The sequence below is a fragment of the Hyposmocoma kahamanoa genome, unplaced genomic scaffold (assembly GCF_003589595.1).
Source record: "Hyposmocoma kahamanoa isolate Upper Pololo Valley unplaced genomic scaffold, ASM358959v1 87, whole genome shotgun sequence".
NCBI classification, from domain to species: Eukaryota; Metazoa; Arthropoda; class Insecta; order Lepidoptera; family Cosmopterigidae; genus Hyposmocoma; species Hyposmocoma kahamanoa.
This window is the reverse complement of record NW_020654422.1, coordinates 20,080,288-20,098,923: the sequence shown is the minus strand read 5'-3', so window position 1 is coordinate 20,098,923 and position 18,636 is coordinate 20,080,288. Positions and strand designations below refer to the sequence as shown.

The 18,636-nt window shown below is 35.2% G+C and overlaps 3 protein-coding genes across 3 annotated transcripts; 2 read left to right on the top strand and 1 right to left on the bottom strand.

The window, feature by feature from the left end:
• Positions 1 to 179: 179 nt before the first annotated feature.
• On the top strand, positions 180 to 838 carry LOC113235488. The gene is made up of 2 exons (XM_026471195.1): positions 180 to 430; positions 595 to 838. The coding sequence occupies exons 1-2, from the start codon at positions 212 to 214 to the stop codon at positions 799 to 801; spliced, it is 426 nt and encodes a 141-aa protein (XP_026326980.1). The 5' UTR covers positions 180 to 211; the 3' UTR covers positions 802 to 838.
• Positions 839 to 1,188: 350 nt separating this feature from the next.
• On the top strand, positions 1,189 to 11,241 carry LOC113235205 (tyrosine-protein phosphatase corkscrew). Its single transcript, XM_026470829.1, has 2 exons — positions 1,189 to 1,322; positions 5,230 to 11,241. The coding sequence occupies exon 2, from the start codon at positions 5,330 to 5,332 to the stop codon at positions 7,301 to 7,303; it is 1,974 nt and encodes a 657-aa protein (XP_026326614.1). The 5' UTR covers positions 1,189 to 1,322; positions 5,230 to 5,329; the 3' UTR covers positions 7,304 to 11,241.
• Positions 11,242 to 14,012: 2,771 nt separating this feature from the next.
• On the bottom strand, positions 14,013 to 17,971 carry LOC113235221 (protein yippee-like 5). Its single transcript, XM_026470849.1, has 3 exons — positions 17,822 to 17,971; positions 17,344 to 17,503; positions 14,013 to 15,365 (listed from the first exon to the last, which is right to left on the bottom strand). The coding sequence occupies exons 1-3, from the start codon at positions 17,937 to 17,939 to the stop codon at positions 15,278 to 15,280; spliced, it is 366 nt and encodes a 121-aa protein (XP_026326634.1). The 5' UTR covers positions 17,940 to 17,971; the 3' UTR covers positions 14,013 to 15,277.
• Between the last annotated feature and the right edge of the window lie 665 nt (positions 17,972 to 18,636).

The window sequence follows — 18,636 nt, the reverse complement described above, 5'->3', positions numbered from 1 at the left end:
CTTTAAACGATTCAATTTACTTAGGTAAATGATTTATTCAGTCTCTTTGCTACCTGGTTGCAAATTAAAAATTTAAAAATTCTTATTTCAAAATGTTGACGTACGTAGAACAAATGAAATGGCACATTGTGCTTAAATGACAAATAAATGTTTAAAAATAATTTTGAGACTTTTATGTGAAAAGTTCTGAGGAATTTTGATTTAAACCGAAATGTTATGTCCTGATAGCCCTGAAGGCCAAGTAGTGCAGCAACAGCAAACTAGTGAAGAGATTAAAGAACAGGAAAAAGTAAAGAACAAGAAAACTAAGAAAGTACCAACAGAAGGATCTGGTACCTTGGAACTCAATTCCTATAAAAGTCCAAAAACTTGGAGAAAATCTATTACTAATTTCTTTCGAAATCAAACACGTTCTACTAGATCTAATGAAGTTAGTATGATTTAAGTATTAACTTTTTAATTTTTATAAATGCCCTCTCGTAGTTAAGGTATTGGTAGATTATGTAGATCATAAATATTTTTTATACTAGAACTCCAGATTTCTAGTTGGAGCACATAAAACAAATAAAGATCTAATCTATATTTTTGTTCCAGGGAGACAGACCAACTGGTAGCAAAGAAAAATTTGAAGAGAAGGATATAAATCCCGAACAAAAGTGGCAGTCCTTAGGAAAAATGTTTAGACGCCAAAGCTTAGTTGAACATTGGAACAAGTCCGCAAATCAAGGCGAGTGTTCTGCACCTAACAAACGACTTGCTGTAAAAAAAGTGATATCTAATTACTTTGGTAATAAAAACTAAGTATATTGGCTTTTTAAATGAAAAATTGTGCGTTACGTCTACAATAAATTTTTTACTATATGCTATAGTTTCCTTGTTATCAATTTATGAAGTTGTGTGCTTAAAAAAAAGGGCTTTTCGCAAATTTAACCATCGAGTAAAAGAACGAGCGAAAAGAAAACTCCACAGTAGTCTGCGTAAAACGAAACTTTAAAACGTCGAAATGTGACAGATAAAAAAGTTGCGCGAGTGACATTTCCGCAAGCAGGTACCGAGGAGCGATATTAATTTTCAGCTTTTTGTGCTAAATAATTTTATTTTTACAGTTTTAAACTAATATTTTTAATGCATTATTACGTTAAGTTATCGTCTGTGCTGTCAAATTCGACAATTACTTCATGCGCACCAGTGTATGGGTGAATACGCCCTTGAAAACCGTGCTACAAAAAATCTAAAGTCAGCATAGCAACAACATTTCGAACCATAAAATTCCTATTGTAAGGAATACTGAGTACTCTTTACTGCACGGATGCCTTTATGAGGTGAGTGTGATAATAAATTGAGAATAAAATTCCTATATAATGTGCCTTGTTGATCGGAGAAACTTCTTTTGTACATTTGTATATAGATCATACTTGTACAGCTATGTGTAGGTATGTACAGTAGCAAGAGTGTACATTGTAAAACTAGAGTGGAGTATTTACCTGCAGCTGTTGTTAAATTACTTATTGCCAGCATGTAGCTGGTTATAACATTTTGTCATAGGATAATCATACTTATTTGTACAGAACACTTTCTATGTGTGTCGTAACTGTACTATATCAACCCATATATGACCCACAGCAGGGTATGGGTCTCTTCAAAAAAAGAAGTGAAATTATTAGTCTAATAACATTGCCAAAATTCTGGTTGTTTACATTCCATTGATTTGTTCAACATCATCACAGTGGTCACTTTGCAACAATAAGTAATAAAAAGTCTATGTGCATTGTAACTTAAGACTATGTTTATTTTTTAATGTCAATGTGCGAAATGTTACATATTAATAAAAGTTTCTACTGAAACTAAGTTCCTTCATGTTATGCTGCTGCCTTAATGTTGGCGTGTTTGATCAATATTAATTGACTGCACTCTTCGAAACTGTTAATCAACATTAACAGACTGCATTCTTTGAAAGTGACACTGGCCCATGCATAGTGGCCGCTATTAAGGAAATAACAATAACTAGCCTGTGCCTGTGACTTTGTCTGCGTGGAATAAGTACTTTCAGGAGCGTAGGCTGCTAAGAGCAGTAGTGCTTTATACTAATTTTCATAGTCTTATCGTTTCTCCATACAAACTTTCATCCCCTATTTCGCCACTTTAACATTTATTTTTGTGACAAAAACTCGTTTATGTCCTTCTCCTAGGTCCCATCTATCTCTATACTACAATTGGTTCAGCAGTTTCGGTGTGAAAACACAACAAACAGAACAAGTGACTTTTGCATTTATAAAATTAGTTTGAATAATGTGTCAGACAACTACACCTGGTCTCTAACTAATTTAAAAAAAAAAAACAGTTAATTCCCTGTATTATAGGTAGTATAGTAATAAAGTGAACTACCCAGATCAGGTCAAATAAGAAAATTGTTATTATATTGAAAATTAGTCCAAACTACAAACAAAACTCGGACTTCTCTATGTGATGTTGAACTAAAGGTGATGTTAAACTAAAATCATCAAATCGTATGCAATGTGACAGCAAACCACAAAATTTCCCACCAAAAACAATTGCAGTCAGGGTATATCTTCAAGCTACATCTCTAGAGTAGCAGTCTAACAGTGCACATAGAATGTCCCAAAAACTTTGTATACAAGTTTTTATGGCAATTATATATTCTGGTAAGGAACACATACTTCTCGTCATATTTTGCAAAATCAAGGTCTATGTTTGTTTAGCATTATATAGAATACATTAAACTGTTATAATTTGAAATAGAAACAAATTTTTCTAAACTAAATTTCCGTATGTTTATTTTATGAAACAAACAACGTTTACAGGTCTGCTTAATTTGTTAAATTTCAGTTGCACTTTATTCTTTCTTCTACTGTACATATGATGTACTAAAAAATAATTTTCGAATACATTAAGCATGTTTGTGCACTGCCTCCGATTCGTATTTGTTCCTAATCTGAGACTATACAAATCTAGAAAACTCGAACCCACTTCAGGTGTCACTACACCTAAAGATAAAATCATACTCCCCAGCGAATAATATGGTAATCAATAATTCTAAATTTTACACGAAAAATAGAAAACTATTTTTTGTGGATATCTCAGCTCGAGTGCATCGTACACAGCTAATTTTTTTTACCATTTATTTTCTTTTATGATATTTTTGTATTAGTTTTGGTAAATAAAGTTATTGATGAAAATAATATTACTGAAATTGCAGGCTAAAAGTATAGTATGCAACGTATCATTATCATATTATTCGCGTGTAAACCTAACAATTTCGTAGACAGTATTAATGCATTACCGTATTATTCATTGAAATATGGTGTCAAAAAAGGTAACATACTATGATATTACGACTTTATTCGGATGAAATCCAAGCTATAGTGTATACAGTAATAGTACATTACAGTAATATGCATTGATGTATGGTATGAAAAAGTGAATAGTAATGTAATTATGCGTTCTATATAAAAACAAAAATAACACACGAATATAATTGTTTTAATGTGTTTCTTATGTGAATAAAATGGTTATCATCACTTAAGGAAAAAATTTACGATTGCAAAATCTGCACTAACTTGTTATGGTATTATTCGTGTAAAAAGGGTGTTTAGACACTTAGGGAATAATGTTACTATGTTCATTATAATAATATTATTATATTATTTGCCAATGAACTTAATGTACTTTTATAAATATCCATCTCTAAACACCGGATATGCAATAAAACGAAAACTACCGTAGCAGCATATTACCATATTATTCCATGGGAAGGGCGAAATGATCCCTGTGTCATTTCAGACTGTCATTTCTCGGATTTGAAACTGATATGAATTGGATGTCGTGCGCAAATGCTCGAAGCTAGCGCATTCAGTTTTATCATTTACCTGAAACTCTTTCAATGTTAAGTTTGGATACATTCCATTGTAAACATTGATTATAGTCTACAATTATATACTGTGGTTTGGGGAATTCTACATTGTGTTGTTGTGTAACATATGCGGCTTTATTGTGGCTGTAATTTCCTTAAACCTTAGGAAAATAGAATATTATTTCCTCATTCAACTAATTAGTATAATTACTATTATACTGTCACAAAACAGTAGCATTAGTGTGCCGAGCTTAAAAGTACTTTATTGAAGTAAATTTTGTTGTAAACATTACATGAAGGCTTTCTAGTGTTTTGTAATTGAAAAGTAACAAGACTGTAGAAGCTCACTTGTGACACTCAGCAGCCTACGTATATATTGTGAGATTTTACAATTGTATCATCTTAAATATCAATTCACATTGATATCCTTTCATGGAACGGGATGTTGGCAAATGTTCGTATAAAATCATCATAGTGCGGCCCTCATTGTTGGTGTAACCTCGTCCTTTTCTCGCGATCCATAGGCGGCTCCCTGATCTCTGCTCACTTTGACTTTTATTTGGTTAATGGTTGCTATTTTCGGTCTTCTTTCTCTTTCTGTTCATCTTCGCCACAAGTATTACCTTTTTAAATTTGTCATTATGTAACTTTTAAAAATCATAACTAAAATACCCTTTCCTACCAACCAGTAGTCTGTAATGATCAAGACTCATATTCAGATAATAATAAGTTGATTAATTTCACATTTAAATTTCAAGGCTGTGCAACATAATTATAGTTTATATTATGAGCTTCCAATTCCTAAAACATCTTCAGAAATAAAAAATCTTGGTTAAGAGTTGAAGAAATTCCTTAACATACTCAAGTAGTATAGCATAATACCAATGAATAAAGAGAATTCATAGGAATATCCACAATCACATTATCAATGGCACATTTATAGGAGTCATGTCTATCAAAGCTTCTGTTGCAATGATCTTTCTGTGACAATTTGATAATAAATCGTCTTCAAGATTACAACAGTGACCTCATTGCATTTGTTTATTGCAAGTTCAACAATGAACTATTATTGACCGTGCATGTACATAGATGCAGATGACGAAAAATTATCAATACTTGAACTAGATATTTGAAGGTACTTTGACAACATGTAAATCTAAATCTTTTAACTAGCAGTCATGTATTTGTTGATAGAGTGATTAAATTGTTTATAATTTTTCTGAAAAATTTGTTGTTTTCATGAGGAACATTTCTTGGTATATTCAATTTGTTGTTCTAAGGTCACATGCAAAACATTCTTACTTATTCTTCTGAATATTTGTTTTTGTATTTTAATTTCATTTTGTATTTACTTTCAGATGATTGAAGAGAATGCACAGAGCTGTAAGGGTCGAGAAGGCAAGACATTAATCTAGATAGGTTTGTTAGTTTCTTAGTGGTGCTTTATCTTACTGTAAGATGTTTACGAGAAGATGGTTCCATCCCTCTCTAAGCGGCATGGAAGCCGAAAGACTCCTCATGGAGTTAGGGCGCGACGGGTCTTTCCTAGCGCGACCCAGCATGAGCAACAAAGGCGACTTCACACTGTCCGTGAGACGAGGCAATGAGGTCACCCATATCAAGATCCAGAACAATGGAGAATTCCTCGATCTTTATGGTGGCGAGAAGTTCGCAACGCTCTCCGAACTCGTTCTTTTCTACAAAGAAAATCAAGGTCAACTGCGAGAAAAGAACGGTAATGTCATCAAACTACAAACACCCCTCAATTGCGCCGATCCAACTAACGAACGCTGGTACCATGGACAACTGACGGCCAAGGAAGCTGAAAAAATGATGATGGAAAACGGAAAGAATGGCTCGTTCCTCGTACGTGAGTCTCAAAGACAACCTGGAGATTTCGTCTTGTCGGTGCGCACCCGAGATCGAGTAACGCACGTGATTATACGACGCAATGGTGACCATTACGATGTCGGAGGTGGGCAACAATTTAGTAATCTTCACGATCTCATACAACATTACCGCAGTTATCCAATGGTGGAAACGACAGGCGAAGTTTTAAGGCTTATTCAGCCGTTTAACGCCACCCGCATACAAGTCCGACATTTCCTGTCCAGAGTTAAACAGTTACAGAGTGAAAATGAAGGTCCTATTGAAAGCATGGCTTATAAGCAAGGCTTTTGGGAAGAATTTGAAACATTGCAAATGATGGAAAACTTGCAGCTATTCGACAGGATGGAGGGTTCAAAGCCGGAGAATATTAGGAAAAATCGTTACAAGAACATCATCCCGTTTGATCACACGCGCGTCGTGTTGAGGGATATCCCTCCCGACGCTCCGCCGGGCGCTGATTACATAAACGCCAACTACATTCGGTGTGACCACATAGAGGCCACAAGTACAGATTCTCTGGATTCAGGAATCGGAAGTACTGGCGGCAATGAAAATGGATCTCCACAAGCCCGAAACGGCTCTCCGACTAAAGGCAAATCTTCCCCTATTCGTTCCACGAGCATTGTATCTGAAGAAAGCATAAAGAAAGTATTGGGAAATCCTAAACCAGTGACACCTTTTGAAGTAAGCGTACTGCGGTCCAATCCGAATTACGTCAACACTACAATACCGAAGACACTAGGCGAAGCAGAAATGTGCGATGCTGACTATGTCTACAATAAAATCTATATTGCAACGCAAGGATGTCTCTCGACTACTATATACCAGTTTTGGTCGATGATATGGCAAGAGGACGTTCGCATCATAATAATGACAACGAAGGAAATAGAACGTGGAAAGGTTAAATGCGAGCGGTACTGGCCCGGCTTGCATAAGACGGATGTTATAAACAAGAAATTCACGATTGTCAATGAGTCCGAATCGTCAACGCCAGATTACACATTAAGGCGATTCTTGGTTACAAAAAAAGAAGAACCTAATGTGAAAAGAACTATATATCATTTCCATTTCACGGCTTGGCCTGATCACGGCGTGCCGTCGGAGCCGGGTCGCGTATTGAACATCTTGCTTGATGTAAACTTTCGTCTGCAGCAAATAATGACCGGTCCAAACCCACCCGCACAGGCCGTTGTCTGTGTGCACTGCTCGGCTGGAATAGGTCGAACAGGCACTTTTATAGTCATCGATATGATTCTGGACCAAATACGGAAAGAAGGTTTCGACAGCGAGATAGATATTCATCGCACCGTGCAAATGGTGCGAGACCAGCGCTCTGGTATGGTGCAGAATGAAGCTCAGTACAAGTTTATCTATATGGCGGTGTTGGAATTCATCACAACGGAGATGCAGAGAGTGGGCATGAAAATATCCGATAAGGACGAGGAGAAGAAGGAAAAGGAAAATGAAAAAGATAGAGAGAAAAAGCTCGTGGAGTCACCTCGCTCGAAGAACCAGCAGGCATTTTTTCCGCAAACACGTTAAATCGTAGAAATTTGCGTCAAAAACTTGCTTACTACTGTAGGGTCTGTAGAGTGAAATATTTCCAGATTCTTTAATCTATTCTATTGTTATTCGTTACAAATACAACACCGTTTTGATTATTATAGATTTTAGCAAGGAGCGATGTGGATTGCAGTTTATTTATTTCGATGGTATGATGGTACTACATCGTGTTAATGCTATTATTAATTTTATTCAAAAGACACATGTTTATATGTGAGCTTTCTGGTAGTACAACGTTAAGCAAATATTGATGTCAGGAAATTGCTATTAGATATACTGTAGGTACCTACATCATATGAATGCCAAGAGTGTTATAGAAGCGAGTTGTTTTGATTACTATCAGACTGACAATTATTTTGCTTGGTCCATTAATGAGCAATTGGTGAGCGTCGGAACAAAAACAGCACAATTCACATTTTGACTTTATAAGTAGGTTCTTTGTAAGTTTCGTAAGTTTCTGTCTGAACATAGTGCGACAAATGCATTCAATGAGACTAGAATCGACATTCAACAAAATTAGAATCGAAATTTTATCTGTTTTTGTTCCGATACTTCTCAGTTATAAAAACATTTGGATCCTTCGTTGTAACAATGAAATATAACAAAGTAAATAATATGAACGAATGGCAATGACGAATAATAATTTTTATTGTAATAAGTTTTCCGAATGGAAAAAATCTGAGACACAATTTCGTTCTATGAAGTGTTTTATTATTGTTGTAAAATATATTAATATGTATGTATAGATTTTAATTGAATGAGGCACTAATTAGAACTCCTAAGTGACCACAATTAGGCTTCATATTTTCCATTTTCATATAAGGGCAAAGATTTTTGATTGTGCTAAAATTAGATTCACAAGTTGTAGTAAATAAATAAAAGTAATATTGTTGAAAGATTGAAACAAGTTAACTATTGGTAGTTATGAGAATAATATATTTTAAAACGGTGAACATCAAAATTTATTGTTGCTTTAAACTATTATTACACGAAAGTCAGAGGAGATTGACTTCAACGTGATCTCGAATTGGATTTTGAATTCACGCAGTGTGCTTTATTTCTCAATATTTCTAAAGTGTGCGCTTGCTGAGTTATCGTAAATAATTAGAAGCGCTTAGACCGTAGGGTCGGCCAGAAACTCATAAACGTAATATTTAAACGGCCCACTCATTCCTTTACCTGATGATTGTGAACAGCAATCATATGATATTTTTTTCCTTACAACTTAAAGTTTAAAACAATATTTCTGAATTTAAATACATCTATATATTTTACACATACTTCTCTGTTCTAAATATGATGGGCGTATTTTTATTGTCTGAATTTGATACTGAACTATATTTTTTTCAGTAAATTGACTTACAGCAGTAGCAGAGAAAAATCAGTATGAATTTGCATTTTTACCTAATTTGGTGGAGGCATAAAAACCGTTACAGTGAAGTATAGAAATTGTTTGTAAGCGATAGATACTTTACTGCGTGTTAAATAAGGGTAATACGACATTCATCAGTACTTTGCAGTTGCGCACCCATTGTACAAAATTACATAATTGGATGTCAAAAGTTTTTAACATGGGCGCGCCACTGAAGCATGTAGATGAAATAAAGTATATTCGTAATGGTCCGCACGCACTGTTTGTACTGTGTGATAACCGACAATCTTGAAGTCTGTTAGTCACCGATATGCACTTAAGCAACGCGACATACAAACGCGTGCGGATCTTTAGTCTCCTCTAAATTAGATCGCTGATAAGATTGTCTACAAATGAACTTTAAAAATATAAGTATCAAATAATTGGATATCGCATGAAATCAGTTCTTGAATGAAATTTTTACATTGAGGATTACTTGTGTAAATGGTTTTTTTTTGCAATAATATCCATCTTTGATAGTTTTATTCGTGCTTTTGATGTAAGGATCGAAAGTTTTAATTCTTGTTAAAATCTGAAGGAGTGCGCATATTTGACAGTACTTATTTTCGAACGCGTCATTTTCTCATTATTAGTTCGAAATTATATTGAATAGCCAGCACACTTATTGTACTACATTATTGACATTTTTGGGTGTTCTATAGTTGCCGATAGTTTCTTCTAAAATTTATTAATATGTAATGTGTAAAGTTGGTGATGTCACAAGGCCGATGGCAGGCGGGTATTAAGATAGTACTGACAAACGTGCGTTCACCTTAAAGGCGAGGTGCTTTTGTGAAGTATTTGGGCCATGCAGCAGCATGTGCGTCGGTGCGAAATTTTTTTTTATGGAATTTATTTTTTGTTTCCAATTTTAGGTGATATTATGTATTACGAAGATCATTTTCAGCAGCGGAATTTATTGTAAGCAATGTCGCAAGTCGAGTCCCAGGGAGTCGCCAAACTTATCCACACCTAATTGCATTATGCCGGTCGGAGAAAGTCTTATGGCTCAAGACGATTCTGTGCTAATAAGTTTGGTGGTCCCCTTAACCCAAGTGTTCACGTCGAACGCTCTGCCATACATTTCTGTTGTATGTACGTTGGTGTTTAATATTATATACTGTGAAAAAAACAATGCATAGAATAGATATTTTTTTCAAATTCGTTTGAAGAGTAACAAAACAATAACAACTGCGATAACAGTAGGTGTTTTACCTTTTAAATGTAGGTTTAAATATTAAGTAATCTATGTAACTATACATTAATACATGCATTCGGAATGAAGGTGGTGAGAGATGTAGCTCACGTTCGTGGCATCCGTAGCCTTTATCTACCGGAGACAGGCATTAGTGTGTCATCGTAAGATAGCGTTAAAAGTATTTTCGCGACAAAAAATGTTTTTTAATTTCGTGTTATTCTGCAATATTTCTTTCTAAACCTCTGCAGGTTTAGAAAGGAATATCGGAGGCAAGAGTAGTTTTTCGAAAATTTTGTTAACGCCATCTTATGACGTATGTGTAACCTAGAACTCGCAGAAGTTAATGTGAATTTCTGTCGCTTTGGTTTTTTGTCTGTATTAATTAATATCACTTGTAGACACAACAAAATGTCACTGCTGAACTACCAATCACGTAACAAGTGCGTACATTTAAAAAAGTTTAAATCGATAAATTTTTAAAATTTAAAATAGGCCAAGTGAGAGGAAGAGGGTGAGGAGGAGGTAAAGCAAATACGAAGTCTCAAGTTAACTTCTGCAGGTTGTAATGTTCGATTGGCGCAAACGTAAGCTAAATATAAGTTCAGTACATCTTTTTATGTTAAGTGACAGCAGAAATTCAATTTATACATGATACGAATACATGCCGCCTAAAATTAAGAAGTACTCAATGGATATATAGGTGCCTCGTGAGGTAACCTACATATATTATCTTCTAACCATTTTTCCAATTCCTTTTCACCCTTTATGTGTTTTTCCTAAGTGCTTAGGCTGCTAACAAATTGACTGCATGTTTTCATTTAATGCGTGATGGTCGTAATCAACTTCATGCAGTCGTGGTCTCGATTACTTGATTACGACTTCACGCATTAACTGCATGAAGTCGATCTAGACTTCATTAAGTTAATGCGTAAAGTCGTTGTCCGAGACTTCGACTGCAAGAAGTTGATAACGACTTGACGTATTAACTCCATGAAGTCGTTATCAATTTCATTAGCAGTTAGCAGCCTTATAGATCTCGTTTTGTTATGATACGAACACGTGCAGTGAAGTGTCGAACTTAAATTATGTTTAATTTGCGCGAGTAGGGATAGAGAGAAATGTCTACAATCTACGATTCGGCATTGCTGAAATGATCTAAAGCTATTTTACGTTGTTGGCATTTTTATTTATACTATATTCCAATGTGTAAAGCTGAGCTTAAGTAATGCATGGAGAAAATAATGAGAAAATTTTTATGTTATCTGCTAAAGATATATGTTGTGTTATGTAATTATAATAATGAATAAAATGTGATATTGTATTTTTTTGACTTGTTATTTTGTCACCGTTCATCCAATTACAGACTGTTATAATTTTATTAAACAATGACAAAAAAACTACGGTTAAAAAGTCGTTCGAAACCATTGAGGTCCATTGGTTCGTTCCGTTGCTTAGTTGGCATAGTGTCTGGCACGGTTTCCTGGGAGACGTTAGTTCGAATAATCCAACCGAGAAGTATTTTTTTTCTCTAAGTGTTCCATCTTTGTTTATTAAATAATTATAACAAACTAGTGAGAAGTAATTTCACAAAAAATAAGTAAATATCATGGTGAAACATCCAGACATTAAATTAAAACTTAATTATTACAGATTGTTTTTTTATAAATAGAGTTTTCTTAGTTCACGGTTCACATATAGTAGGTACAACACGATTTACTACCGTTCACTTTTTAACGTTACGATGACAGACTGTCCAGACAATGGGAAAGTTAGCGGCTGCCGTGCACCGATAAATTGTCGTTATGACCTAGTGGGAACAGCTGGACACGACAGTCGTTCAAGGATAAAATAAACATCAATGACACAATCTCGACAGATTGTCGTAATATGGGATTAGAAGTATATTTTGCATTGAAAGTAATTTCATGGGATTCTTTAATGTTGTACCAATTAAGCCGGTAGATGTCTCTGTTGTTGTTGAATTGTTTTTAAGATTCAGGAGGGAAAAGTATGTAACAAACGGTGACTTTTCCTTGCTATGTTACATAAGTAAAAGAGAAGTTCTCAAATAAGTTTTTAATTGATAATTGGTTGACATTGGCAGTAAACATAATATTTTTTGTACAATCAAACCTTAAAAACAAAAAGCCCAATAAGAAATTAACACAAAAATATATAATTTAATGCACAAGTACTTATTTGATTATATATTTATAAAGATATCACTTTTTTAAGCTGGCCTCAGGAACGAAGATATTTTTCTAAAACATATACATAATTCGTAATATGTGTTAAACAAGGTCCTAATTTACATGATTTATTATTATTGACATTAATAATCAACTCCTCAGATATCCCGAAAAAAACCAACTGTTTCATATTACTTACTGTATCTGTTAAATTAAGCCATCAGCTAAATGGACAACAAATAATTAAGAAACTCGAAGTGTATTTTTTTATACGTTTTTAATAACCTATTATGGGCACTGCTGGGCATAGGTCTCCCCCAAAATGTAAATCTGAGTCTGTTTACATTTGGGTTGAGTAGATCGAATTCGTAGCCTTGATGAAATAAAGTCACATGTGATCATACGTTAAAAGTTCTTTTGTCATATCAGTCATAAAAATAATACGAACTTCATGAAAATTGTGTAATTATAATGTGAAATTACTGATACTGCTATTTAAGTATAAACAAATATCAACTAACTAATCTCGATGTTGAGGTGTTGCTCATTGTGAAACTTATTTGGTTTATAATAAATTAGGACCTTGATATATTTCTGAGTCCCATATTTAATGACAGCTTTAAGAATAGCGGCCTATCTTAAAAACGTCAATTCATCAATTGCTTTTTTTTAAAGTGTGGGTTATTTTTTTAATATTAGACAACATCTACGTTGCTCTGATCCCAAAATAAGCAACTGAACTTCTTGTGTTATGGAAATTGGAAACAACGGTACCACAAACAGTAGTTCTTCATTGGCCGGGGATCGAACCCGGGATCTGAGATGATGACATCATGAAAACCGGTGTGTAAGTCACTCGACCACGGAGGTCATCGTATTTGGCACGCAAAGTTGAACTGGGTATCGGTCTAGTGAAAAGTTCGAAATTTAAAACCTTCTGTTTGTGATACAGTTGTGTAAGGGCGGTTTCCCACGGCCCGTGCATTTCTCGTTAACGCGCCGTGTGAAGAGGGCTGCCCGAGCGTACCCGTGGCGGACTGTTCCGGTCCGCCACTGGTTGGTAACTTACTGGTTACTAACTCTCGATACATACTCGAATACGCGTCAGCCCGAGCTCGTCCGGACAAATCGGCGCGTTTGACATCACGGACCGTGAGCACGCACCCTTATAAGTAAAAAAATATTATTTTAGTTTAGGACACTATTCTTTAAAGCGATGAATAAAAAAAAAATATCCCTAACTGGTTCACAAGGATTTATCTAATAATTGAAAAACAACAAAATTAATTTAAATTATGTACACGTTACTTACGTACTTTTTCATTTTATATAACAACATAATTGTTTTTGCAAGTACAATGTGTTATCTATCAGATACTATACATTTTCATAAAGGTTTGTAGTTAGATACACGGCAAAGAGTTTATGTTAATCCATACATCAAGGGTGTTGGATCTGCCAACTATATTTCTCCGGGTCACCACTCAGATCTTTGCGATATTAAGATCTGAGTGGTACTGCAACTGAAGTTCAGAATGGACCAGTCAAAGAACGGCTGCAGACTGGAAACCACAGATCGCAGAAGACATTAGCTGGTTTCAACGCAGACGCTCCAGCAGCAATTGATCCGTCCAGCGGCAGCCCATGTAGCGCGCGGTTGCAATCAATAAATATACTGACGCGCTCTAGTAGGCACGCGATCAAATTGGAATACTTAGCTACGTTTTCCCCAGTGACGGGGAGTTCAAGGGCAAATGGTACAATTAGGCTGCTAACATATTATTCAATATGTTTATGCATTCGCATGTTTGCAGTTAATGCGTGTTGTGCAGTTGAAACCAACTTCATGCAGCCGAGATCGACTGCATGAAGTTGGTTTCAACTGCATGTAATTTTTTGGCCTCTGTATCTTTTTAAAACTGAGGTTACTCAGAGGTCTGCATGAAGTGCATGAATAACGACTTCGCTCATTATTTTTGTTGATCTTGGCTGCATGATTTCGGTTTCGACTACATGCAGTTAATGCGTGAAGTCGTTGTCCGAGACTGTGACTGCATAAAGTTGATAACGACTGCACTCATTAACTGCATGCAGTGGATATCGGTTGCATGAAGTTGATTACGACCTCACGCATTAACGGCAAGAATGCAGTCAATCTGTTAGCAGCCTTATAAATGATGTTGGGAAGCAATAGCTCGTTTACTTAACAACCCTGCGCCCGTGTGCGCCGCACACCTTGCACCATAGGTACAGCCGGTACTGGCAGCTGATCTAAGCTTAGAATTCGTTTCGGAAATATACAGTATTTCACATTTCAATCACAGGCTAGTCTAAGCTTGTGACTTCAAACCTAGTTAGGTTTGAAGACTGTTACTTGGGGAGTCATGACACTTATTAACGCGGAATCGTCTCGAATCAGGCAAAAAGCTCTATGTCCATAATAAGAGCGAAGAAGACGTGCGTTTCGCGTCGGCGATCCGACTGGCAGGCGATAAGTATGTTGCCTCCTTTAGGATGCAAAGTATGGACAATATAACTGAATTAGAGATTTGATGACACTGACGCCAGTGCTCGCGAAACACCAGATGTTAGTGTCTTTTTTTTAATAATTAAAAATAGGTTTGCATTTGTCCACAATCTCTATGGATGCGAAAAAAGTGGAAAAAGCTGGCTGACCTTGGATGTGTGCTGGCTGCATTGTTAGAGAAATACAATACACGGTGAAAAGTTTCACTTCTCAGCTGAGATTTCCCATCAGTATAAACGCGAATTTTCTCGTCACGTCCGTTTGACCAGACCAATGGATCATATACATAATTTAACCATCGAAGGGGAGTTAGTCAAATCTTTATGAGCTAACAACGAGTCTGGTGCCATGTTCGGCGTGTTCTGCTGCAAGCTGTGGCTTACCAGTTCTTTAAAGATTTCCGAGATTTTTCTGCACAGTGTTCAGTATATGCAAAGTCACATTTTATACAGATAAACAGACTATTAACCTTATGCAATCACAGTCTTTCCAGTTGCACCCCATATAACTAAAAATTTCTTTTATTACATTCCTCCATCAAATTAGTTTACAACAATATTGAGTATTTACATTAGTAGTTATCATAGATCTTATACTATAGATCATAGATTTATGACTACAGTAAACTTTAGTCATCGTTGTTCACTTGAATTTCTTCAATACCATCACTTTCTGTTACTAGAGCTCTCTCTAGTATAACTCTGCCTTCTTTGTATCTGAAACATGGAATAAAATTATGTATACAAGCAACTAATTGACTGTACTCACTTTATTATCAGTACAATGCCTTTATTAGTACAATACAGATTTTGTTGTAGGTCTCCAAACACGTCATGGGTGAAATGAGTAAATGTCTTTTCAAATAAAAGTAAAGCGTTTTTTATACGTGTTGATGCATGCTGTTAAGAGGGATTTGACCCTAACCCTCCTTTATTTAGTCATGATATTTGCTGATAACGAACTAACATTTTTTGCATGATATTATAGTAATTAGAAACAGTTATCTGATTATAAAATATTATGATTCAGTAGAAAGATAAATCATGACATAATGAATGTTCTAATTATGAGATACATTAATAGATAAAGGGTTTATTTTCACAAATTTTTAATTTGTTTACTTATTACAAATTAGATGCTTGGGTGATAACATATAAGGATTGGGAAAGTGTTAGAAATGGCAAAATGCTTTATACCCATCGAGTATATAACCAGAAATAGAGACGAAAAGGCCCATCCATCCCTGGCAAATCATCAGGCAAATAGGCCTTATATCACTTTTAAATATCAACTTGGTATTTGCACTGAAATCACAAATTAGAAAGCTGAAATCCAACAACTGACCTATATGTATGTTTCCGTATATTCCAATAATATTGTGTATTTATTGTAATAAAGATAATATCTCTAACTATGGGGGGCTGTTCCATTCGGTGGTGTGGCAGCAAAACATCAAAACAAACGGAATCACATTTCATCAGTAATTAAATATTAAATATGTAATTTTTCAATTTTCGTCAATTCTCCAAGCTCAAGTTAAACGGGTCGATATGAAGTGAAACGTGAGGGTAACGATACCCGTCCATTGTTTCGAATTCAGGCTGGCCAATCGAAGCACAGTTGTCACCGTAATGATTTGGCAGAATAGTTTTCAAACAAATTAAATGACATTTCTTCTCTATTTCTGGTTATATATTTGATGTTTATACCCAACTGAAACTCCTTTTATTGGATTATTAATTGCACAGCATAGTAGAATTTCCGGATCTACTGAAAATCAGCATCGTAGCACTTTCAGTGAGAGGATAATAAGCTAAGTGGATGAATGATATTTCATAATGGCACAATGCACACTCTGTTATGCTCATTATTTATTACTTAAATAATTATTTATATTTTAGGAAATGAAACTATTTTTTCAGGTAACCCATGACCAAGTGACCTGTTTATATACTGTATAGTCTGTCATGGAGTAAAGTGACATTTGTAGGGTTGACATTCTAATGACTACTAATTGTGTTATTGCCTTCTGTGTTCTTATTGTGACAGTTAGCTTGCTAGAGTCGAGATCAATTTTTATTCATATATACGTTTCTACAAAAATAGCCAGATTTGATTATCTATGTTGAGTTAAAATTAAAAACTTTAAAATATGTCTCCTCTTTGTCTTTTCCATAAATATTTTATAATACAGTGTATGTAAAACTGACAATTCAAATGAATTCGTGCCCAGTAATTGGATGAATCACGGGTTGAGGCCGAATAAAATGAAACAAGTTTGGCTATTTATTGTGTAAATGTGACCAAGATTCAGTCGATAGTCGATAGAATATTTATTGATTACTCCAATCACTAGCTTGCAAGTGGGCAACACTTTTGCGCAATAAACTGTCCTTTTACTCAATCTTCGAAAAAGACAGACTATAGTTAAATATAGTGTGTTTTGCATGCGGAACCTTGTAGTTTAAGCAACATAACGGTATTTACTGTTATGTCTTTACATCTAACTGATAAATAAATTATTTATTTGCCTTTGTATCAGTTTACTACCAGTCAAATGGTTTTATAATTTGAGCTCCCATCTATTGGACCCATTCTTTAGTCAACACACTACAGCGAAACTAGTGAAAGTTCTATCTCTGTCAGAGTGGTTGTGTGTGCGTACATATTTCCTTTATAATGTACAATCTTTACCTCTGGTTCTCCTCTGTAGCAAATTCGTACACCCATCCGAGTTTGGTAGCGCAGTTCTTGCAGGAAACATCACGAACCATATGGCGACCTGTCAGCATTACTCGATCTTGTACTTCAGAATACACTAGGTTCACCACTTTGTGAAACAAAAACGCGCGACCTAGAAACACAATTGTACATGTTTCCACTATTAGGAATAATAAAATGCTGAAGAAATGTAGGAGTGAGAACATATGTATAGAGTTAATTTCGGAAGCGCTATAATTCCACTTCAACTTCAACTTTTGTATCTATAGCTCCGTCGTTTTGCGCGACGATTTAGCCAACGTCAAGGGTTGAAAGACATGTAGTGCGGTGGTGAGATAGACTGCCGGTTATTAAAATACTTAGGCGGTTATTATGCACATTGACGGTTATATATATTTTTAATGACATTACAAAAATATAAAAAGTGAAAGAAAAGTGAAAATTGAAATACCAGTTGCGCCTGTAAATCTGGTGCTAATGAGCTCCGCACGGTTAGTAAGGTTCACATCACACGCTGCACATGAAAACAATCGAGTCCCACCGATATGGTCCAGGAAGATTTTGCCCATTTTTATAAATTTTCTTTGTTTTCAAAACAAGAACCTATGATCATCCGAAATAAGTTGTCAAATTTGACAACATTGACAATGACAGATTCTTTTTTTTTTGTACTTTTCACCCAAAACGGACAGGCTAAGGTTTAAGACCGTACTGCATTGTTTTTAATCTTCAGCCATCTTTATCCGGCAAACGTCTGCGTCTTTTGTGAAGTAATACTGTTTATAAAAAAAAATCCTGTAAGTACACGTCTTCAGCCAACGACTTCAATCTATAGACAAGAACATTCACAGAAATTATTTACGTTCATATGTGTAATCACTATTGGCAGTTTTGTGTTGAATTTTGTTGAGTACATACAATACCGTAGTACCGTGGACTAGACCGGTGTCGGCTGATCATTTTTGATAGTCCGGGTCGATCATGACCCATGCGTAATGTGATCGAGTCAAATGATTCAATCATATGTTCGATCTTTTCGCGGGTCACCCGTCGCTCACGATACTTCCATATGCCGTATAAAAGTGTCAAATCGTACAATTAACTTTTATTCTTTCCTGCTAATGTTAAATTTAAATGCATCATTGATAAACCACACTTAGGACATTAAAATTTATTTCTAGGAAAAGTAACACCTACAAAAAAAAATACACAACAAAAAACTTATAAGCGTTCAAAATTACTAATTTATTATTCATTAATATTTTA